General features: G+C 48.3%; 1 protein-coding gene across 13 annotated transcripts in view; it reads left to right on the forward strand.

The window, feature by feature from the left end:
- The window catches only part of LOC118780864 (plasma membrane calcium-transporting ATPase 2-like), a 60,625-nt gene that overhangs the window by 16,176 nt on the left and 20,127 nt on the right, over nucleotides 1-24,322 (forward strand). For 3 of the 13 annotated variants that reach the window (XM_036533589.1, XM_036533590.1, XM_036533587.1), the window contains exons 2-8: nucleotides 3,389-3,883; nucleotides 11,719-11,916; nucleotides 15,222-15,479; nucleotides 16,242-16,367; nucleotides 17,289-17,417; nucleotides 19,027-19,119; nucleotides 22,596-22,637. In XM_036533589.1, the coding sequence (XP_036389482.1) occupies nucleotides 3,685-3,883; nucleotides 11,719-11,916; nucleotides 15,222-15,479; nucleotides 16,242-16,367; nucleotides 17,289-17,417; nucleotides 19,027-19,119; nucleotides 22,596-22,637 (1,045 nt within the window). In that variant the 5' untranslated portion in view covers nucleotides 3,389-3,684. Of the gene's footprint in view, nucleotides 1-3,388; nucleotides 3,884-11,718; nucleotides 11,917-15,221; nucleotides 15,480-16,241; nucleotides 16,368-17,288; nucleotides 17,418-19,026; nucleotides 19,120-22,595; nucleotides 22,638-24,322 lie in introns of those variants that run through there. The other 10 variants (XM_036533591.1, XM_036533592.1, XM_036533588.1 and 7 more) reach the window with 5 other exon arrangements.

Consider the following 24,322-nt stretch of genomic DNA (forward strand, 5'->3'; position numbering starts at 1 on the left):
AGGGAATACTGACAACTCAGAGTGAACTCACAGAGAGAGCTCAAAGCTCAGGGAAAGCTCACAGCTCAGAGTGAGCTCATAACTCAGATAGAACTCAAAGAGGGCTCACAGCTCAAAGAGAGTTCACAGCTGAGAGGGCACTGATAGCTGAGACAAAACTCACAGTCCAGAGAGAGCTCACAGAGGGAGCTGACAGCTCACAGCTGTGAGAAATCTCAGCTCTGAGATAAAGTTCACAGAGAAAGCTTTGGAAAGAGCTCACAGCTGTGAGGGAGCTCTTTGGTTTGTGTTGTCAGCACGTAGAACGCGTCAGACACTCAGGAAGGCATTGTACTGCTGTTTTACCTGCCTGAGATGCTGATGCATTCCAGCTCCGTCCAGGAGCTGCACATGAGTCTGTATTTTGAAGAATTGTACAGCAGCTCTCCAGTATCGGTGAAGATGTGCAGCAGTTACATCTGCTCCTCTGTGATTTCATAGTGTGCCATACCCCTGTGCTGAAACAGACGAATATTGACTGCTGTGTGCGTGCGTGCGCGCGTGCGCGAGTATGTGTGTGTGTGAGAGAGAGAAAGAGAGAGAGTGTGTGTGAGAGAGAGAGTGTGTGTGTGTGACAGAGAGAGAGAGAGTGAGAGAGTGTGAATGTGGGCAGAGATCTGACAGAAGCTCAGAGCTGTGAAAGTTCACTGCTGTGGCAGAACTCTGTGGTCTCTGCACAGGCATCAGGCTCTGCTTGGCTGTGAGGGATGGTTGGGTTAGTTTGTTTGTCGGTTAGTTTTGTATGGACAACTTTTCCTCTGATCTAATTTAATTACATCCATTGCCTGCTCTCTCATTGGAATGAGGACAGTTTGCTTTCAAATGGGCAAATTTTCCATGAAGAAATTAGATTGAGTTTGCCTTAACACTGAAGAATTTTTTATTTTTTGGGATTCGTGGTGAAAACATGGATGCATGTTTTATTTGTGGCAAATACCATTGCTTAACATTACAGTGCATTACTACGGTCCTTACAGTCATTACCACTGTGCATTACCATCACTGTGCACATTACTGGCACCTGTCACAGGAGTGATCTGAAAATATAACAGGCTCTTCCAATCTGGCCCTAATAATCAGTTTGAAAAGCTTTGCAGTTCCCTCCCAGAACGCCACAGCTGCTCTGAGATGAACACTCATAATGCGGGGGGGGGACTGGGGGCTGCGTTAATACGGCAGCCAGTAGGTCACTGTGAAAAGGAAGAAATGCCCCCAGTCCCGTGACCTCTGACCTGTGTGGGGGAGGAGCTCAGACAGAGCATGGTCGGAAACCAGGAGCTTTCCGCAAACTCTCAGTTTAAAACTTCCTGTTTCTGTTTTGGATGTACTGTATAGTGAGCGCTCTCGGAGAATAGAGGCAGGCCTAGGTGTAGCTACACAATTACTCCTAACCCTAACCCTAACCCAATTACTCATAGTCATCAGTTTTATAATTGGTTTCCTCCTTAATTTGAAAGAGATCCGCAGAATCTTAGCCAATTACAGTCTGCATGGAGGTATGCCTCATCTATCTGTTGCTCATCGTATTCTTTCCAGAGAAACTGTATTTTGCACACATTAGCGAGTCACACCCATGTTTAATACACGCATCATACATACAGGTGCTTCCCTCAGGCCACCTGTGCAGTTTCTGTGCAGTTCTGTCCGCTTTTCGAAAGGTCTCTCCTCATTCAGGTGAGGCTGTAACACCTCCCTGGAGTGAGCATCTCTGTGTGTTGCACTGGTTAGCTTTATCCCACTGAAAGCTGAGGCCCATGGGAGGTGATGGAGAGGGAGCCTGCCTCGCTCTCTGCCTCGCTCTCTGCCTCGCTCCCTGCCTCGCTCTCTGCCTCGCTCCCTGCCTCGCTCCCTGCCTCGCTCCCTGCCTCGCTCTGTGCCTCGCTCTCTGCCTCTCTCTCTGCCCCGCTCCCTGCCTCTCTCTCTGCCCCGCTCCCTGCCTCTCTCTCTGCCTCGCTCTCTGCCTCGCTCCCTGCCTCGCTCCCTGCCTCTCTCTCTGTCTCGCTCTCTGCCTCGCTCTCTGCCTCGCTCCCTGCCTCGCTCTGTGCCTCGCTCTGTGCCTCGCTCTGTGCCTCTCTCTCTGCCCCGCTCTCTGCCTCGCTCCCTGCCTCGCTCCCTGCCTCGCTCCCTGCCTCGCTCCCTGCCTCGCTCTCTGCCTCGCTCCCTGCCTCGCTCTCTGCCTCGCTCCCTGCCTCGCTCCCTGCCTCGCTCCCTGCCTCGCTCCCTGCCTCGCTCTCTGCCTCGCTCTCTGCCTCGCTCTCTGCCTCGCTCCCTGCCTCGCTCTCTGCCTCGCTCTCTGTCTCGCTCCCTTGTTGCGGCTGCAGAGTTAGCAGAGCGCGTTGCTAACTCTGTCGGCTTGATGTATCGATTCTGACAGAGTGCCTGTGTGCAGGACCCTTTCAAACCCTGTCTAGACTTGTTTATGTACCTGCTGGAAATGTCGGGCCAAACCCTGGGGGGCACTGAAGGAGGGGGTGGCACTGGTGCTGGGGGAATATACCAAAATCCTGCGTGACTCCCACCCCCACACCCTCACTGCCGTTATGACATGCATAGATATCTTAATCTTAAACTGTCAAAAATTATACAACATAAAACCTGTTCTTAAAAAAGTGTAAGCATGCACGAAGCATGAAAAACATTTATGAAGAAGGTGCTGTTAGGGATGCTGCCTTCCTGAATGACTGTCATAACAGATAGGGAGTGGAAAACCCCCACCATCTCCCCCCAGAGTGAGGGACTGTGTGTGTGCATGTGCACATGTGAATGCTCTTTTGGCTGAATGGGCACAAATTCCCACAGACACACTCCAATATCTTGTGGAAAGCCTTCCCAGGAGAGTGGAAGCTGTTATAGCTGTAAAAGGGGGGGCAATTCCATATTAATGTCCATGGTTTTGGGATGTCCAATAAGCGCATATAGGTGTGATGGTCAGGGGTCCACATACTTTTGGCCATAGAAACATACACAGTTGTACACAGTGCTATGAATGAGCGAGATCTCAGAGAAGAGAGACATGGCCACTCCTGATGTCAGTCAGTGCTGTGGCTACAGTACCACTCACTGCTGCTAGTGCTAGTTTCACTGCTCTCAGCTGTATGCAGGATCCTCCAGGATCCTCCGGTGTTGCCACCTTACATTCCAGATCCAGAGGCATCACTGTGTCAGAGCAAAACTGCTCTACACAGCTCACAGGCACAACCACTCCCTGCCACAGACTGCACCCTGTTATTGATAAGATGTAACACACATACTCACCTCTCATTTTCTCTCTCCCTCCCCCTCCGTTCCTCCATCTCTCTCTCATTTCCCCTCCCTCTGTCCCCCTTTCCTTCTCTCCCTCCCTCTGTAGCAGTTATGGAGGGCGTCACCATGTAGAAGCAGTGTGAGAGGTGCATGATGGGATACAGCACTCAGAGCATCGCTGGACTGCAGCCCGGAGAGCGTTGCTCTGGACCTCGCTTTGGGGAGGTGTAGAACATGGATCTCTTTATTTCTTTTTTCCTTCACGTGCACCGGATTCCCCCTCTCGTACCCTGACCTCGTGCAAATTCTCACCGACCGCAAACAGAGCCACCGATTTTGTCACTGTTACTATCACTGAAACCGATTCACCTGCGACCCGAGTTCTGAGCAATACTGTCCGCCATGGGGGAGAAGGCCAACAGCGATTTCTACAGCAAGAGCCAGAGCGCGCAGGCGGGCCAGGATGGAGAGTTCGGCTGCTCCCTGCAGGAGCTGCGCTCTCTCATGGAGCTCCGCGGCACCGAGGCCCTCCTCAAAATCCAGGAGGATTATGGGAGCACAGAGGGCCTCTGCAGGAGGCTGAAAACCTCGCCCACAGAGGGTGAGTGTGGGGCGGGGCAGGGGCGAGGCAGGGCGGTAGGGGGGTGAGAGAGGGTTGTGGGTGTGGTCTGTCCTTACTGTGGGCAGGTTGGTATGTGCATATAGCATTATGCCATGTCTCCTAAATAAAAGAGCCAGCATAACTAGTTATTACAGACAGTATGCTCTCCACATCAGACCAATGGCACTGCTGCACTGTAAGGTGGTGTCACTAATCTGTGAAATATAATCTGCTCTTGCCATGTGTTCTAAGGTGTGAAATACAGCTACAGAGGCCTGGTTCAGTTCCTTGGTGGGGCACTGTTCAGTAAATCTCCAGCTGTATAAATGCTATGTCAGACAGTTGCTGTGTAGGATTTCTCTGGATAGGAGAGTGTGTATTTCCTCTAGCTGCGTTGGTATGGACTGAAGAGGAGGGCCTGTATTTCTGCAGTGTCTGTTGCTCCTTCAGCAGACAGGTTGTTGTGAATTCTGGAGGGAGTGTAGCAGTATTTCCTGTCTCCACATTAGCGGTAAACGCTCTCATTAGCGTGCAGTCAGTCTTAATCAGGCGGGACAGCGGGAGATGGCTGCTGTATGTCCCGGTCGTGGAGGATCAGCGTTCGGGGCAAGACTGCAGAGCTAACAGCCCCGGGGACAGAGAGAGGCGCGGCACCACCGCAGTGTGCGTGTTCGTGTTCGTGTGCGTGTGCGTGAGCGTGTGCGTGTGCGTGAGCGTGAGCGTGTGCGCGTGCGCGTGTGTGTGTGTGTGTGTGTGTGTGTGCATGAGGGACTCTCTGCCTGGCCCTCACAGCACGCAAACTCACGCCGCTGAAACAGTGCACTGAGATCATAAGAAAATAAAGAAAATTTTAAGCACTTTTTAAGCTTTAGAAAAGTATGAGAAGAAATGTGGCATTAACATCAGGGAGCTGCATGTGACATCAGATGGTCATGGGGTCTAATCCCAGTTAGAGCATTATTCTGTGCAGAAGCATCTTACAAGAGTGTGATTTACTTCATTCTGAATTCAGTTCAGCTGAGGCCATTTTCTGTGTGAGCTCTGATAGCGTAGTTTCTGCTGGACTTGGATAAAGGAGATTTGCATGAAAGCTGCACAGTGCCACCTGCACAGGGGAATTTAAGATGTTCAATAAAGGCTTTGAAAGTCTGGAATTCTTAATTCTCTCACTTGGGTGAATCTATGGCTAATTATGTGCATTCCAAATATAAGGGTTAATAAAAACATGAAGGGAACTGAGTTATAGCTAATAAAGACTGAGCTACTTCAGTAAATATCCTGCTGCATAAATACAGAGTAAGATGATAATGTTACCCTTGATAAAGGTGTCTTCTAAGCAAAGTAATAATGCATTCAATCAGCAATAATTTTGTAAGAAGAGGATCTCATGAGGGGAGAGGGAAGAGGAGCTCAGTAATAGACAGTCAGCATGTGTGACTGTTCAGTCTGTGACTGATAATGTGTTAATAACTTTAACAGCGGTGCTGTGTTAATGACGGAGCTGAGACACACAGCCGAACGCGGGTCCGAGGCAGCAGCGTTAATGAGCTCTGACCTCTCGTGTGTTTGGGCTGCCGGTGAGAGGGATTAGCACAGCCCCAGTCCCCTGAATCAGGGCTTCTCCCTCCATCTCCGTGTTCTGTTACTGCTGGTCACAGTGCCGTCCTGAGAGGTGCCTGTGTGAAACAGCAGGACCCCTGCTGGGACATGTTGGCTGTGAGTAAGGCCTGCTGTGCTGCCTGCGTCTCTCTCTCTCTGTCCTCCCTCACTGACAGCAGCTCCTTTTGCCCACGGTGCTCGTATTCGCACTGCAACAACGCTAACGCTAATGTTAACATCAACCCTTCAGAATTAATCAAAAAAATCTCTGGTATAGAGGAAGTTTTATCATTTCCTCAGTACGGTAAGAACAGAATTTTATGGTTTCCTGTGTGACTAATAGTGGTTGCACATGAAACCATACTGTACAGAGAGTGATGTGGCCTGTGTTCTCTCTGGCCACCTGAACACACATAAACTCCACTGCTCACCCACAGCAGCTGCAGGCAGACAGGAACCAGCCTCAGCGGTGCTGCAGAATGAGCTGAAGAGATGGAGATTTATGACCTCACGCTGCAGTTTACAGGGATGGGCCCTTAATGGCGTCCGAGGGAAAGGTCCCCACAGCGGGCCATTTTTATCGTTTTCAGTCTTAGCCACAATGCAGTCCTGAGCTCTGGGAAACAGTTTCGCCGCTTTTAATTTGCTCCTCCTCGTAGTTCTGTAATTTCACGCAGCACAGCCTTTTCTGATCGTGTCCCGCTGAGCAGTGCTGACCACCGGGGTGAGTCGGAGCAGCGCGTACGTGTGTGTGTGCGTGTGTGTGTGCGTGTGTATGTGTGTGTGCGTGCGTGTGTATGTGTGCGCGCGTGTGTGTGCGTGTGTGTGTGTATGTGTGTGTGTGTGTGCGTGTGTGACAGTCTGACTGCAGCTTTGGCTGGACATGGGGGCCAAAGGAGGCACAGTTTGTGAGTGTGCTCCACTCTGGTGCCGCTGCTATGGGATATCCAAAGCTACATTAATCATATCTGAAGCATATGCTGTTACATATTCAAATATTTCTTTTTTTCCTATGTATTGCTGAGCGGTGACATTAGTTTCCATGGTAACGCAGGCATATTGGCAGGGCTGCTGGTTCAGTTGAGCGGGTGTGTGGGACGCCCACGGCAGGCTCTGGCCCCAGAGCTCACTCCACAGGAAGCTCTCCCAGCTTCTGCTCTCCCTGCTCCTGCTCTCCCTGCGCCTCCTCCTACTCTCTCTCCTCCTGCTCTCCCTCCTCCTGCTCTCTCTCCTCCTGCTCTCTCTCCTCCTGCTCTCCCTCCTCCTGCTCTCTCTCCTCCTGCTCTCCCTCCTCCTGCTCTCTGTCCTCCTGCTCTCCCGCCTCCTGCTCTCTCTCCTCCTGCTCTCTCTCCTCCTGCTCTCCCGCCTCCTGCTCTCTCTCCTCCTGCTCTCTCTCCTCCTGCTCTCTCTCCTCCTGCTCTCTCTCCTCCTGCTCTCTCTCCTGCTCTCTCCCCTCCTGCCCTCTGTTTGTCTGTCCCGCGCAGTGTCTGTAATTCCTGAGGGGACAGTGTCAGTTGGTCTGCTCGCCATCAGGCTGGACAGTGTCTGTTTGTCTGTTTGTGTAAGAGCAGCCTGATGCTGTTCTCTGAGTGTCCTGCCAGAGAGAGCGTTTACAGGCTGTATTTCCTGTTGTTCTGTGGCAGAGCGGCTTCGTGAGCACGGACGGCTGGGAGGGATCTGGCCTGCGAGCCGACTCTCATCTCCTCACGAGCGATGGCCAGCCCCGCTCCGTGCGCGATCGCGCACGCCATCCACGCAGCGGAACGGAATCAATATTCCCTGTCCTGTTTCCATGGAAACCACTTTTTGTTACATTGTGGAGCGTCTTGATGACACTTCCGCCCCTTTGACATTTTAGTGGCAGAGACAGTTCTACAGTGATGTCATTGTTTCATGTGATCGAGCCATGCGTGGGGGTTCTGCAGTGATGTCATCGTTTAATCAGATTGCTCAGGTTGTGGGGGGCTCTGCAGTGATGTCATCGTTTAATCAGATGGCTCTGTGCGTGCCGGTCACCGGTCAGAGAGCTCTCCGACTGTCTGTGCAGCAAGGAGAGTGCCAAATTTCACAGCACTCCCCTCCCCGCCGCCCTCCTTTGTGACCGCTCTGATTACCGCCAGCCCAGCCGCTAGTTTTACTGTGCGGCGTTCGCTTCCTACGCCACCACACATCAGCAGCGTCTCCCGTCTCCCTGAATATGCCGGAACATTCCAGCATCAGCCGCTGCAGGATCTGCTGACCGCTCACAAGTGCTGTGATGCGTCCCGTTTCCATGGAGATCTATATTTGGTTGCCATGAAGAGAGACAAGTGTTAAAGCCCGCAACATTTCCAAACTATGACACAAAGCTAACAGTCGCTCTTTGATGAACACTCCCCTGTGTTGTGATGGGGGTCCAGCCGTACCCCTGCACAGCCAGCGGCTCTGAGGCTCATGTGGGGACGTGTGTAAAGCCCCTCTGCCTCTCCCCCTGTGCATGAGACCTTGTTATTACTCCGGCTGTCCTGGTTTTGCATCCAGGTGGATGCAGGTATTCAGCGCTGTGGCTGTAATCCTCGGGGGATCTCTGTGACTGATGAGGTTGGCAGAGCGTGTTTGAGCTCAGACTGCAGCATGCTCTCCAGGTCCCATCTCTCCCCCTCTCTCTGTCTCTCCCTCTCTCTCTCTCTCTCTCCCTCTCTCTCTCTCTCTCTCTCTCTCTCCCTCTCTCTCTCTCTCCCTCCCTCCCTCTCCCTCCCTCTCTCTCCCTCTCCCTCCCTCTCCCTCCCTCTCTCTCCCTCTCTCCCTCTCTCTCCCTCTCTCTCCCTCTCTCTCCCTCTCTCTCTCTCTCTCTCTCTCCCTCCCTCTCTCTCTCCCCCTTTCTCTCCCTCTCTCCCTCTCTCTCTCTCTTTCCCTCCCTCTCTCCCTCCCTATCTCTCCCTCTCTCTGTCTCTTTTTAGTCTTTATTTTCATGCCCCTCTCGCAGCTGTTTGTGGAAGTGAGAATTAAAAAAAGGGATCGCTATCACTGCTAATGTCTTTGACCTCTGCAAACCCCCACAGGCCTGTTTCTCACCTCTCCTAATTTCTGCTGTTTGAGAGTGAGGCTTAAAAATATACATGTCAATCACCACTTTCTCCTGAGGCTACCTTATGATTGGCTGTCTCGATTCAGATTTCTGATGATTGGCTATCTCAGTTTCGGTGCCTCATGATTGCCTGTGATGATTCGGATGCCTGATGGTTGGCTGTCTTGATGCAGGTGCCTGATGATTGGCTGTGTGGATTCAGGTGCCTGATGATTGGCTGTGTGGATTCAGGGGCCTTATGATGTCCTGTCCCATTTTGGGTGCCTGGCTGTTTGTGATTGGTTGCTTTGCCTGCAGCAGGTGCAGTGGAAATGTACACACTGTTCTCACTCCCACATGTATATGTAACGGCTCCTCTCGGGGCCTGAGAGCGGGTGTCTGATCCTCCGCCTCGCTCCCCAAAGGCCCGTTTTCAGACGGGTCCCCCCGTTTCTCATTGTTCAGGTCCTGACGCCGAACAGAACCCTCGCTGCTCAAACCTGCACGTCTTTTCAAATCCACCTGTCGCAGCTGTCAAGCTCTCTGAAAAGAAATCCTGGAAAATTTTTGCCCACCATGTTACAGGTGTTTATGAGAACAAATCAGCAAATCAGTCATCACATCGTAAATGTGCGGTTGGTCATAATTAGATCTTAGATCACTCTGCCGAGAAGGTCATGACTAAGCCGGGTCTACATGCGAGGATATTGTGTGGGAGGGCAGTAGCATAGATTCAATTTCATTTCTTTTGGCACTGAAGTAGGAATGATATATGTGCATGTGCATTCTTTTAAAAATAGCTATTATTAAATGCTTTGAAGCTATAGTGTACTGCATTTTGAGTGGTTCAGGGCTGCATTTGGAGTACGGCTATGGTTATGCATGTTGTGAGGTTTAGGGTTATATTTAGAGGTTTAGTGTTCTGTGGCTAAATGTACAGAAAGCTTCCTCTTTGAGCTGGAACTAAAGGAGCGTTTAAAGAGTTTATTTCCAGCCCTGTGTTTGGAACCAGGCCATTTTAGCCCACAGTGGTGCTGGTACCCAGCAGTCCCTCCCTGTCCATACTGATGCCACACACTGTTTAATCTCTCTGTCACAGCTGAGAGTCTGCTGTGACGACGTTCAGAGATCCTCTCTTTGCGGGCCAGCCGAATCGCTGCATTTGCCTGCAGGGGTGGAGCGGTAATTAAACAGTACCTCACGCTGAAAGAGATTACTTCCTGCAAAGCGGTCATTCGCAGCCAGGTAGCATCCTCACCTTATAGACCTGTTAGCCACTGAAGGTACATCTGTCTGGAAGGGAGACCCACCTGCAGGTGCTTAGCCTGGGAAGCATGGCTCAACACAGGGATGTTTCTGCTGCTCTGGATTTCTGATTGGAGAGCTGAACAATGACAAACAATAGCTGAACAAATATATATGCACGTTTTTATGTTATTATGCATCTTTTCAAATGTGTGTAATTGAGGCTCACAAGTAAAAGATGTGAAAAAAGTTCACACACACACACACACACACACATACTCTCTGTCTCTCTCTCTCTCTCTCTCCTTCTTGCTTCCCTGCCAGTTCATGCTATGGACAACCTCACCTACAGCTTCAGTTAAACTCTCTCACCTTCAGTCAGCTTCAGTTAAACTCTCTCACCTACAGTCAGCTTCAGTTAAACTCTCTCACCTACAGTCAGCTTCAGTTAAACTCTCTCACCTACAGTCAGCTTCAGTTAAACTCTCTCACCTTCAGTCAGCTTCAGTTAAACTCTCCCACCTACAGTCAGCTTCAGTTAAACTCTCTCACCTACAGTCAGCTTCAGTTAAACTCTCTCACCTTCAGTCAGCTTCAGTTAAACTCTCATCTGCTAGGAGACTATGTGCCTGAGTGAGGTGTCTGTGGAGGCAGGATCATGGGGTGATCCAGAGTTCCCACACCTGTACCTGTATCTGCCTTTACCCACCCACACCCACTGACACTCACCTGCACTTACCTGTACTCACCCATACTTACCCGCCCCTATCTGCACTTACCTTCCTTCTATATCCTCCTGTATTCACCTGCCCTCACCTGTATCTGCCTGCACCTGCCCACCACTGGCGTTCACCTGCTCCCACCTCCATCCCCTACATCCACCTGCACTGAGAGGATAACTATACCCAGAATGCACCTGGGCTGTATATGCTATGCAGCAGCAGGTAGGTAGCAGTTTGGGACATTGCTGCTGTATTTCTGAGTACTGAGTACTCAGAGGCAGTTTGAGTAAGTTAGGTTTTGTTTGAGTAAAAATCAGTAATGGGTGATGTAGTAATGTAGTGTGTGTTTGTCTGTGAGTGTGTGTGTGTGTGTGTGAGTGTGTGTGTGTGTGTGTGTGTGCGTGTGTGTGTGCGTGTGTGTGTGCGTGTGTGTGTGTGTGTGTGTGTGTGTGTGTGTGTGTATGAGTTTGCTGAGATATCCAGTTACTGAAACGTCGCATATTTATCATTCAGATGAGAGCATGGTTTGGAAAAGGTGGCTGGAGTTATGGCTGTGTGGCTCGTCCTGCACAGGACAGCACTGAGTCATAAAGCAAACGATGAGGCGTGTCATCCAAGCTGACCTCATCCCTCAGAGAGTCCTGCTTCCCTGTGGCTGCTGGCCCTGAGGTATGGGCATGTCAGTAACTGGTCAGACGACTTCCGGGCACCAGAGCTGCTGCTTTCTCTGACCTCACCAGCTCTTGCGTGTGCTGGTCCTTACAGTAGCTCTCTGATTAAAGCCTGCAGAAAAGCTGCAAAATTCTCTTACCTCCCGAAAGTCAAGGGAATGGAATACAACACAACATTCCTGCAACATTTACTTAATTACTCTTTGGTGTAGACACACACACTCAAACACATATACGCACATGTACATATGTGTATATATATATATATATATAAATACAACACAGCTGCTTCAGTGTTGGTCTGCGCAGGGGCTTGGTGACAAAGGTGAAAAGACGAGTTGCAGTTAATGCATCATACAGTCCTTTTCTGAATCAAGCCTATATTCCGGTGTGGCCAGCTGGTGTTGTTTTCAGAAACGGGTACGGATTAATTCAATTTGAAAGTTCATAAACACTGGAGATAAGTTCAGCTGAGGACATATCTGTGGGTGTGTGTTTTAACTTCATGCTCATTAATACAGAGATTAATACAGTTTTTTTTTTCTTTTTCAGGCCTGCCTGGAGTTGTTACTGATGCAGCCAAAAGGATAGAAACCTACGGGAAGAACTTCATTCCTCCAAAGAAGCCAAAAACCTTCCTGCAGCTGGTGTGGGAGGCCCTGCAGGACGTCACCCTCATCATCCTGGAGTTTGCAGCCCTTATCTCCCTGGGACTGTCCTTCTACCAGCCGCCAGGACAGGAGAGCGACTGTGAGCATCCCTACAGCACTGACCTGAGAGCAGACCTGACGCCTGATCAGACTACTGACCTGAGTACAGCCCTGAGAATAGACCTGAGAGCAGGCCTGAGACCTGATCTGAGTACTGACCTCAGAACAGTCTTTAGAACATTCCTGAGTACAGACATGAGACCTGACCTGCTTACTGACCTGAGTACAGTCCTGAGTGATGTCTTGCAGACAGTCCTGAGGCAGAAATGCTGACAGCTCGATCTGAATTATAAGTAACAGCATTAATTTGGTAATTAATCAGGGCTTTTGACAGGGAATCAAAGACAAAGAGCTTAACACTTGAGGAACACGTGTTAGCTTTGCATATCTTTCAGTGATTAAAACACGCTGAAATTATCTGGAAAACTGACTGAAAAACTGATGCGGAGAATGTACATGCACAGCATCTCACCTGAGACATATAGGACTTTACCTGCAACCTAAAACACCTCACCTGTAACACACAGCACTTTACCTGCAACCAAAAGCAGCTTATCTGTAACCTACATTACCTACAGGAACTATAACCCAAAATGAGACATTATGATTAAGGAAGTGAGGCTTTAGGTTCAGTTCCTGCAAGGCACATGTGCGGGATCTCTTGAGTGAATACCCGGCTGTTTAATGGGAATATGCACAGTGTGTGGGATACATGCGTGACCCCATAAAAGCGTCTCCTAAACAATAACATGAATGTAGTGACATTTAAAGCAAAAGCTCTTTATTTAACCACATTCTGAACATTGCTCTCTGCTGCAGTTTTTCACAGGGAAAGGTTTTCAAAAGTTCCCATTTATGTAACCCAGGACATCATCATGCGGCATGAATTTATTTTAGCCTAAAAACACACGCATAGCTGCTGGAAGCGTTGCCATGGAAATGAAGCGCAGCCTGAACTGGAACGCTGAAATTGCGGTTCTGTTTTAACAGAGGCAGAAGGTTACACTTTATGCGTCTTTTATTGTTTTTTCGCTCCAAATTACCACATGCTGCCGTGGTAACCTCAGCCCTCAGCTGACTGTCAACAGCAAGGTCAGTTTGGGCCAAACACATGTTCAGAACGCTGCTCACAGAAGCTCTGGCTGTAGCTCCATTTAATGCCTGAGAGAAAAAGGTTGTATCTTAAGGCACCAGTGGCCTGAGTACTCACAGAGCTACATTATGGATATATTTGTCCATTCAGAACCAGGTGTGACATCACAGCTCATTTGTCAGTCTTTTAAAAAAGTGGTTATTTTACTTCTCTTAAAACAGACAGGAAACTATTGCAACCAGAATGCAGACTGTTTAAAATATTAAATAAAAAAATCAGTTAGTGATTAGTAAACATAAAATGAGTTATATTCATAAAGAAGTTGTTATATTCATAAAAAGGTTACTTAAAGTGAGTTGTATTCATAAAGAAGTTACATAAAATGAGTTACATTCATAAAGAAGTTACATAAAATGAGTTATTCATAAAGAAGTTACTTGACAAATACATATGCAGTTGTTGCTCACTAAGTACCCTCTTCTGTGTCAGATGATTTAACTGGTTGAGTAACTAAAGAAATACTGTCAGAGACAGACAACATTACAGCATAGCTCAGCCTAGGCCACTGAAACGTGCCAGCATTACTCGTATTACTGTCTCAGGCAGCGGTGCGGGATGCGTGTGAAGTCAGTTCAGACTGTAGAGTAGTGAGTTCTGTTTCCACAGTGAAAATCCCCCGTGTGGGTTGATAGTCAGGGTTATAGGGAGTGATGGAATCCCCCGTGTGGGGGGATATTCAGGGTTATGGGGAGTGATGGAATCCCCTGTGTGGGGGGATAATCAGGGTTATGGGGAGTGATGGAATCCCCCGTGTGGGGAGATATTCAAGGTTATGGGGAGTGATGGAATCCCCACGTGTGGGGGGGGTGGTATTCAAGGTTATGAGGAGTGATGGAATCCCATGTGTGGAGAGATATTCAGGGTTATAGGGAGTGAAGGAATCTCCCGTGTGGGGGGATATTCAGGGTTGTGGGGAGTGATGGAATCCCCCGTGTGGGGGGGGGATATTCAGGGTTGTGGGGAGTGATGGAATCCCCCGTGTGGGGGGGATATTCAGGGTTGTGGGGAGTAATGGTGTTCCGGCTGTGGGCTGTTCTGTCTCCAGCAGTCTGCCAGCACTTCAGAACCATGGACAGCAGAGTGAAATGCAACGCTGTCAACTGCGTGACGCTCCATATAGACTCTATCACTTTATTTAAATAAAAATGACTGGGGCCCAGCTGCTAAACCACATCCGTTTTATTCGTTACAGTTTACTTTACGGTTGCGATAGTTATCATTATTTTTATTATAAACATTTTTCATCAGCTGAAGCTGTGTTGAACATTATTACATGTTAATGTATTAAAATGTTTTACTTACCTAGTTATCCACTCCATCTTTAAAAGTATGTCTCTGTTAAGTGCTGCCATTACAATCAATTTTGTATTTGGCGGGATTTTGTGTGTTTGCTGCTCATTTGATGAGTAAGTGGAGCTGGGCAGAGCTTCCATACTCTCTAGCGTAGTCGTTTAGTAACGACCTTGAGACCGCTAACGAGGAAGATACGCTCTACCTCACCCATATGTTCTGTTTCCAGAAGATCTCCCCCTAGTGTCAGAGTGCAGTAAAGCACCGCAGCCTCAGGGGCGTGGCAGACCTGAGAGCGGTGGCTATATCCGCTGCTGCTCGGTGTCTGTGCTGTGAGGTCTGTTTCTCCACACTGATTCACTCAGCTGGAGCAGCCACGGCAGACCTGAGAGCGGTGGCTATATCCGCTGCTGCTCGGTGTCTGCGCTGTGAGGTCTGTTTCTCCACACTGATTCACTCAGCTGGAGCAGCCCAGATCTCATGACTGAAAGTCAGTGCAGTTGGAGGCATAATGGATGATCTAAATATATGTACGTACAGTGTAATCTGTGCAAATGCACCTTCCTTCCCCTGTATAACCGGAGCAGAGAAACCATGGCAACAGTGTGAAGTTAAGTGCAGGGCTATAGACTGAGGGTGGTTGTGTGGTGCAGGATTAAGGAACAGCGCTTAAACACTGTTCCCCTTCCTCCAGCGGGTATGAGGGGAAAATCAATGGGAAGAAAGTCTGACTTTTGTATGACTGGCCGGCGGTGCTCATCTCTGTCTGTGTCAGACATAGTTGTCACTCACTCTGTGTGAGGGTTGGTGCAGTGTGTGTGTGTGTGTGTGTGTGTGTGTGAGAATATGTGAGTGTGTGTGTGTGTGTGAGAGTGTATACTCTAACCTCTTTGTGTCTGCAGTGTGTGGGAAGGTTTCCGGGGGTGCAGAGGATGAGGGCGAGGCGGAGGCGGGCTGGATCGAGGGCGTGGCCATCCTGCTGTCGGTGGTGTGTGTGGTCCTGGTCACTGCCTTCAACGACTGGAGCAAAGAGAAGCAGTTCCGGGGCCTGCAGAGCCGCATCGAGCAGGAGCAGAAATTCACCGTCATCCGCGGCGGCCAGGTCATCCAGATCCCTGTGGCTGACATCTTGGTGGGAGACATCGCACAGGTCAAATACGGTAGGATCCACAGTGCCCCGGGAAACTCGCCTTTCTATCCCCAACATGACTCCTCTGACACCCCCGTCTGGAAGGGGCTGTCTGCCTGTTCAGAGCTCCTCTCAGTAGGTGTGTGTATGCTGAGACGCCTCCAGACACTGTACAGATCGAATGGTTAATTGAAAAATTTTACAGGTGGAATGAAAGCAGATGAACCCTGTTGAGCCTGTAGCTGAAATCCTGCCGCTAATAATCCTAATGAACCACCAGGGTGCACTCTCCCAGAGGTGTGCGGTGCTGGGCGGAGTTCTGTAAGGGGGGGATCAGTCCCTCAGTCCATCTCAACTCAGCTGCCAGGACCAATTCAGCCTGACAACTCAAATCAATCAATATGGCTTCATATTTATTTTATCACTGCAGTCAGTTCCATTAAATTACCTTCACCCCAGGCATATGGCGTTTGTCTCAGTACAACTGTGTGTGTATGTTTGTGTGTGTATGTTTGTGTATGTTTGTGTATGTTTGTGTGTGTGTGTGTGTGTGTGTGTGTGTGTGTGTGTGTGTGTGTGTGTGTGTGTGTGTGTGTGTGTGTGTGTGTGTGTGTGAGTGAGTGAGTGATGCAGTAACACCTCTTTCCCCTCAGGAGGTCAAAGTTAATGGTATAGGGATGGGGGTCTGTGATGTGGGACTGCTCTCTCTGAGATGTGTCTGCTCCTTGTGCTCCTCATGCCCCCGATACCAGCTCTCCTGGCTTAATGCCCTGTGCTCTCTTTCTCTTTAAAGGCGACCTGCTTCCAGCCGATGGGGTCCTGATACAGGGGAACGATTTAAAGATTGACGAGAGCTCCCTGACGGGCGAGTCAGACCATGTGCGCAAGGCTGTGGACAGAGACCCCATGCTGCTGTCAGGTGGGTGCAGGGAGGTGCAGTGCAGCAGGGCAGTGTTTGCGCAGAATTCAGAGATAAAAAAGCTGCAGGACTGCAGTGTTTGCGCAGTTTTGAGGCTGAGAGTGGTACCGTGCTGTAGTGTTTGCGCAGTTTTGAGGCTGAGAGTGGTGCCGTGCTGTAGTGTTTGCGCAGATTTGCGCAGTTTTGAGGCTGAGATTGGTGCTGTGCTGTAGTGTTTGCGCAGATTTGCGCAGTTTTGAGGCTGAGAGTGGTGCCGTGCTGTAGTGTTTGCGCAGATTTGCGCAGTTTTGAGGCTGAGAGTGGTACCGTGCTGTAGTGTTTGCGCAGCAGTGCACTGTTCACTGCATGACCCTGTTTCCTCTCAGACGAGGAGGAAGAGCCACACATTTCACTACCTAAGAGGTTCTGAGTCCTATAATGAGGACAGCAGTGTGTTCTGCCCAATTTAGCTGTATCCATACTAATCATAAACTTCACATGTTGCTCCTCACAGCATAAATACAAACGTTGGAGAGGATAAAGATTTTAAGACACTAAAGCCACAGAAAGTGGATGAGGACAGGGCAGCTGAAGTGAAACCTTCGCTGTGGAGCTTGCTCTGTAAGGATCCAGGCCTCTCTGATTACACTAGATATGCTGACAGAGTCACTGCATGCACTGGCAACCCTGTGTGTGAAGAAACGCTGTTAGAACACCACTCTACCCAAAAGTGTAGCAGCTGGTACTGATTTTAAAATGACTCAAATGGGGTTTGAACCCACAGCCTTCCCCAACCTCTCCTGGGTGACCCTGGAACCTCAAGGACCTTGTCACCTTGTTGACCATATGACCTTAATGATTTTTTGACCTCTCTCCTGAGTGACCCCGTGACCTGCTGACCCCTGTGACCCCTGTGACCCCTGTGACCCCTGTGACCTTCAGGCACCCATGTGATGGAGGGTTCAGGCCGCATGGTGGTGACGGCGGTGGGTGTGAACTCTCAGACCGGGATCATCTTCACTCTACTGGGGGCTGGTGGTGAGGAAGAGGAGGAACAGAAGGAGAGGAAGGGTATGTCTTCCCCCTGAGATCTCTGCCCCCACCCCTGCCCCGTTGTACAGTTATATATATACAGTTATGTACAGTTACACATGCAGCTTCATTACAGATAATACTGAACATACACAGTAATGTATACACATTCTCAGAGTACAGATAATACTGCACAGTCATACACACTATTATCATAAGATAATATTCTACACTTATATACAGTTTCATTACACAGGTACTCTTAAATAAATGCATATTGTATAGGTGGCAAGGAGGAAAAAAGCTTTGTATTTAACTATGTTTTTTTTTTCCGAAGTCTTGACATGAATGTGAGTAATACAGTACTCATTGTATTACACAATCTACAGTATTTCCAACTAAACCTTCTTGTTGCTCTGTGACCTGTCACCCTGCTGTGACCCCTGACCCCTGGCCTCGCTGTCACTCCTGACCCCCTTGTGACATCTTGCCCTTGACCCTGCTTGGAGCCTACTGGTGTCATCAACCTGCTCACAGTGTGACCTCAGTCCTCTGAACCCCTCCAACTGCCCGTAATGCCTCCCTGTCTGCACAGGAATCTAACCTTTCCACCAATAAGCTTTCTGCGCACACCGTATCTGCAGAAAGCTGTGAGCAAATGAAATCAGATCACCACCAGTCGATTCCTGCTGATCTGGTCTGCTGCAGTTTCCTCTGCCTGAAGTCTACGCCTTTCTCAGTGGGACCGTTCAATCCAACCACACTGTGCTTCATTCTTAACGTTGACTGATGAATTTTGCTCTTATGGTGTTGTATGTTCATGTATCCATGAGCATCATTACTTTGCCTACGATTTCTTTTAAAGAAAAAAGAATTGTAAGAGCAAAAATGTGTGACTCAACGTTAAGGACAAACCATGTCACCCAGAGTGGCTCAACTCTGAGGTGTGAAATAAGAACATGGCAAAGGGGAGGGGATTAAATCTAAAGCCAAAAATCCTGAAGTATCTGATTCATACTCACTTCATAAATAGATTAACCACACGATCAATAACAGCAATCAGTCCTCCATCCTGATTCATGCTCTGTATCCCATGATCAATAACAGCAATCACAGTCACGATGTAATGACTATCGACTGTTTTACTGATCCTTCATCAACTGAACTGACTTTAAAAAGCAGTTAAAAATATGCCTGTGATATGGTAAGTGTCACTGAAAGTGTTTTTGCCATTAAGTGTAAATGTGCTGTAGAAACAATGATGAAAATGTTTGTTCCTGCCCTTTCATCAAAGGAAGGATAATCAGCATGAATATTCATTCAACAGAGGATTTTAAATTTCAGATAAATATTCTACAGTCTGCAGGTTTACTGTAATGTCCAATCCTTGCTTATGGTGTCTGTGATCATTTTACAGTACAGCGTATCATTTTGTTTTGTCCGATCTGTTTTGATCTGTTTTATGTATTCAGTGTAATCTGTGTTTTGTTCCATTGTGTGCTGTATGTCTGTTAGTAGTGCTGTTGTTAGGCCTTTCAGGGAGAGGTTGAGTGTAAGACAGGTCTTGTCATGATGACGAAGCTCCAGGCTTTCTTAACCCTGCTGTTTTTGTCCACTGTTATCCTCCTAAACCATCGTCACCCCATAGCCTGCTCCCATACCTCCACTCTGCCCATCGCCACCATAGCTACAGACGGTGCTGCAGGCCCTAATTCCCCCGGTAATGGCAGCCTAGTCAATGGTATGTTCCGAACACCCCCCTGTCTTTACCTGATGGTGCCTCCCTCTCCTGTGCTGATCTCTCTGCTCTTATGAATGCATGTGGTTCACTTCTGTAGGATTCCTTACTCTGACTCTGATCTCTTTTTTTTCCTCACTGATGATTCCTTTTACCTCTTTCCTGTGATTATGGAGAAACCAGCAGGACTACCCCGGTGTGGGATGAGCTTTTACACTGTGTTTCTGCTGTAGAGTCCCTGGTGTGTGATACAGGGCAGTCTTATCAGTATGTACACAGACTGGTGCTATTTGTATGAATCGCTAGTCTTCAGTGGTGGAGGAGGTGGAAAAGAGCCGGTGAATGTGGCACTGCCCTCGGATGTGATGGTCATCGGTGCCTCCAGGGAAGTCGCAGCACACCACCATCAAAGAGCAGCACCTGACACCACATGCATCCGTAGCCTGTTTAAACGTCTGCATCACATCTCCATAACGTCTCTTAGCTCTTCCACACTGTCTCAGGCCTGCACTTTAGCTAGTAAAAGTAGGGGGGGTGTGGATAAAGATATGGGGAGCAATTAGTGTGCATGAGGTTTGCCCAGACTGTGTAATATATGATCCAGCATTGTAATACATAGAGGAACAGCACCAGGGCCTGGACCTGCAGTGTGTGGAGTGGTCCGTGAGGAACTGTTAGATCTCTCAGGTGCTGGACAGTTGGTGTGAGTCAGTACCATGTTGTTTCCATGGAGACAGCGCTATCCTGGACGAGTGCCATTTGGATGCTGTCATCAGCTGAGAGGTTGCTGAGCATGGCAGTAAATACAGTCTGAGTGCTAATAGCTTTTTTACAGTTAATTTAATCAATAGCAAATGATCATTAGAGTCCCTCAGACGTGTTCCTCACATTGACTGCCATGTAGAGTTTGTGTTAGAAGGGTGTGTGATTCTTGGTGATGTTTTTCTTGGTTAATAGATGTTGAATTTTATCATAGCCATGTGGCAGTGCTGTGTCCCCGTCAGGTGTCAAAGGCCAGAATATGAAGGCTTCACGTTTTAAACCAGTAAAGAATCAGGCCTGAATCGTGTCTCTGATGTGTTCATGTTGGTGTACTATCAGGGTAGAGATATGCAGGGTCACCATTTTGATACATTGAGCTTTCAGAGTCAAATATCAGCAACATGCACACACCAGCTGAGAGCTTTACCCTAAGTCTGTAAAGATGTGAGGGAGACAGGCAGCTGCCTGTGATCCTGGGAGGAGGGTCATAAGGAGCTGCATATATCTGAATTTAAACCTTCAGCAAGATTTCTGCAGATTTGCTTTCATGGAAACAAAGGATCTCAGAGCTGTTTTACAAACGCTCAGAAATCAATTACACACAGTCACCATCCATCATTTATTCTTAATTATGAGGAACTCTTTTGCCATTTGAATCTAATTGCATACACCTGCCGCCACGGACACGATGTGCAAGGCAAATTATGATTGGCTGGGAGGCTTCCTAATTGGCCATTTGTGATCGGTGCTGATATAATGTGTGTATGTCAGTGCCAATTTCCCCAGCAATCACTTACAATGTTTGAGGTGTCCAGCTCAGCGCCCACATACAGAATTACTGGTGTCACGCATGAAGACAGACTGACCTCAGATCAGCTGCCTGGCAGATGGGTGGAGGAAATGACCCAGGCCCACTGGAGAACCTTCTAGAAAAGTTCTAGAAAATCTGATGTGTTTTTCCTACTGATAACACACACATTTAGCAGAATACACACAAAACTGAAGGCCTTTCACTCTGAAACCCTGCGTGTTCCTCGTGACTCTGAGAGGTGGAGCTGGCGTCTGTAGAATCTTCTTCTGTTACTTCCTCTCTCTCCTCTTCCTTGGGTCTAACACCCACTGTGCCTCAAAGCATGCTGGTCCTGCCCTCGCAGTGGCTCCCCCTCATGCCTCTGTCCTGCCACCTCCTCCATCGTACCCGGTGTACTGTGCTCTCAGTGTGTTTGAAGTGTGCCCTCTCTGATCACACACTGTGTGACTCTCGTCTGCAGTATGATGCTCTGTATTCACTAATGCAAGATACACGTGAAGTTTATCAGAGAGATATAAGGGGATGTTTTGAAAAAAAAAAAAAAAAAGAAAAGATGATTTCTACCCTCCACATTCACATACAAAATGTGCAAAAGCTTTTAATGTAGAAAGTGTGGAAGTATGCATGTGCTGTGTGCTTCTGCATGTATTTGCCCACTGGTGCCCTTAGATGGCCATTCTGAGGCTCTCACGCCTTAATTCTTTTGGAATACTACTGTAGCTCTACTGCGTCAGGGCAAGGAGATTTCTGTCATGCTGGTGGTTTGGACTCAAGTTGGGCGTGTTGGACCAACTCCAAGCCTTAGCAGGCATTGAACAACATTAATTCACTGTGCATTCACTGACACCAGAGAGGACAGCACAGTGGAGCTGCGCCGTGTCCAGCACAATTTCATTCTTTTCAGCACAATGATTAAATGTCCATACTAATCAGCCACACTGCAATGTTTCATATGAAACTGTTCTGAGTAGTTTTCACTTTATATTTAATAACATTTTTCTTTCAAGAAAAGCTACATAGCTGTTTACTGGGTATGAAAATGATATATAATGTAATTGCATAATGCTTACTGCAGGGCTTGCTCATTTTTTATTCAACTCAAATCATTTTTCATGCAGTATTTAGTGAAATGTTCCAGGGCCAGAGTGAGTAGCACCCCATCCCTGGTCACGCCTCTTGTCTGTTACGATCTTTGGAAGCAGTGTTTGTGTTGGACTCCCTACTGTAAGCTCACACCAGGAGATCAGTGGGCTCTATAAATACCACCAAAAAACAAGCTCACCTACATTGGCAATGTAGCATTTTAAAAAGTGTGTGTGTGTGTGTGTTTATGTGTGTGTGTGTGTGTGTGTGTGTGTGTGTGTGAGCTAGTGAGTGAATGAGTATGTATGGTCTGATACTGTTGCTCATTCAGCTTGAACATTTCTGTTCTTTTGTGCTGGAAGTCACTCTGGATAAGAATGTAATGTTATGTAATATCTGTGTGTGTGTGTGTGTGTTGTGTGGGTACGTGTGTGTGTGTGTGTGTGTGTGTATGTTGCGTGTGTGCATGTGCGCGCGTGTGTGTGTGTGTGTGCGTGTGTGCGTGTTGTGTTGTGTGGGTGTACGTGTCTGTTTGTGCGTGTGTGGGTGCGTGTGTGTGTGTATGTTGCATGTGTGCGTGCGTGCGCGCGTGCGTGTGTGTTGTGTGGGTACGTGTCTGTGTGTGTGTGTGTGTGTGCGTGTGCCCGTGCATGTGGGTACGTGTGTGTGCGTGCATGCGTGTGCGCGTGTGTGTGTGTGTTGTGTGGGTACGTGTGTGTGTGTATGTGTGTGTGTGCGTGTGAAAGAGAAAGGGAAAGATGTGTTTAATGTTTTTGGTGTGTTTTTGTCACTCTCGCTGTGTGTCTGTTTGTCTGCATCGTAGGTAAGAGGCAGAATGGCAGTATGGAGAACAGTCAGATCAAAGGTAATGTTGACGCACCTGTACACCTGTCCAGCTCTGAGCTTCAGTCTGCCGCTGTGTGAATTCCATCCTGCATCACAGCCACCACTGACACCTCCACTCAGCTGTCACTGAGAAGAAAAACAGCGCTTACTTTTCCATAAGCACAGAATCTCTTTAATGACTGCTGACCCTCTACACTGTGTTTGTGAAAGATAGCAGTCACACTTGTATGAGCTGAGTCACATAATTGAATCCAGCCCTTTCTTTGTGTGTGTGTGTGTGTGTGTGTGTGTGTGTGTGTGTGTGTGTGTGTGTGTGTGTTTTTGTGTGTGTGTGTGTGTGTGTGTGTGTGTTTTTGTGTGTGTGTGTGTGTGTGTGTGTGTGTGTGTGTGTGTGTGTGTGTGTGTGTGTGTGTGTGCGTGCGTGTGTGTGTGTGTGCGCGTGTGTGTGTGTTTGTTGAGGAGGGAGGTAGGCTGCAGCTTCAGGGTTCATTAGCAGCCTGGATTCCTTTACATACAGATTTCAGCCTCATTCATATAAAGAATATTCTCTTTGAAGTGTTAAATACTGACAGACCTTGGTTTCATAGTCCCAACTATGCATGCATGCAGCCTGAGAAAGCCATTGATATTTTATCAATATGCTGTTTTGTGCTTTTTTTATTTTGTGCCTCAGCTATATTAGTAGAGAGATGTTTTTCCTTATTAATATTCCTGGTAGAAATAAAACACTGAGATGGAAAAAAAGTCTCAGATGTGTCTGTAATGATGTAAAGGTGAAGTCAGAACTCTAACTCTCCTCTGTGGTAGCAGGAGAGGGGGAGAATGTAACATTTCTTCAGGGTTCAGACAAAATATGAAATAGATGTGAATACTAATTACAGTTAATTAATCTCAGTGAGACGTTAGCTCTGATCTGATGCATTTTTAAAGGGAGAGTGATAAAAAGCCCAGAGCACCACCTTTAGTGGAGTCTCAGTGTCAGAGTCTCAGTGCAGTCTGGATCAGTGTCAGAGTCTCAGTGTCAGAGTCTCAGTGCCAGAGTGTCAGTGTCAGAGTCTCAGTGCAGTCTGGATCAGTGTCAGAGTCTCAGTGTCAGAGTCTCAGTGCCAGAGTGTCAGTGTCAGAGTCTCAGTGCAGACTGGATCAGTGTCAGAGTCTCAGTGTCAGAGTCTCAGTGCCAGAGTGTCAGTGTCAGAGTCTCAGTGCAGACTGGATCAGTGTCAGAGTCTCAGTGTCAGAGTCTCAGTGCCAGAGTGTCAGTGTCAGAGTCTCAGTGCAGACTGGATCAGTGTAGACTGGATCAGTGTCAGAGTCTCAGTGTCAGAGTCTCAGTGCAGACTGGATCAGTGTCAGAGTCTCAGTGTCAGAGTCTCAGTGCCAGAGTGTCAGTGTCAGAGTCTCAGTGCAGACTGGATCAGTGTAGACTGGATCAGTGCCAGAGTGTCAGTGTCAGAGTCTCAGTGCAGACTGGATCAGCGTCAGAGTCTCAGTGCCAGAGTGTCAGTGTCAGAGTCTCAGTGCCAGAGTGTCAGTGTCAGAGTCTCAGTGCAGACTGGATCAGTGTCAGAGTCTCAGTGTCAGAGTCTCAGTGCAGACTGGATCAGTGTAGACTGGATCAGTGCCAGAGTCTCAGTGTCAGAGTCTCAGTGCAGACTGGATCAGTGTAGACTGGATCAGTGCCAGAGTCTCAGTGCCAGAGTCTCA

This window comes from Megalops cyprinoides, chromosome 7, assembly GCF_013368585.1.
Source record: "Megalops cyprinoides isolate fMegCyp1 chromosome 7, fMegCyp1.pri, whole genome shotgun sequence".
Lineage (NCBI taxonomy): Eukaryota > Metazoa > Chordata > Actinopteri > Elopiformes > Megalopidae > Megalops > Megalops cyprinoides.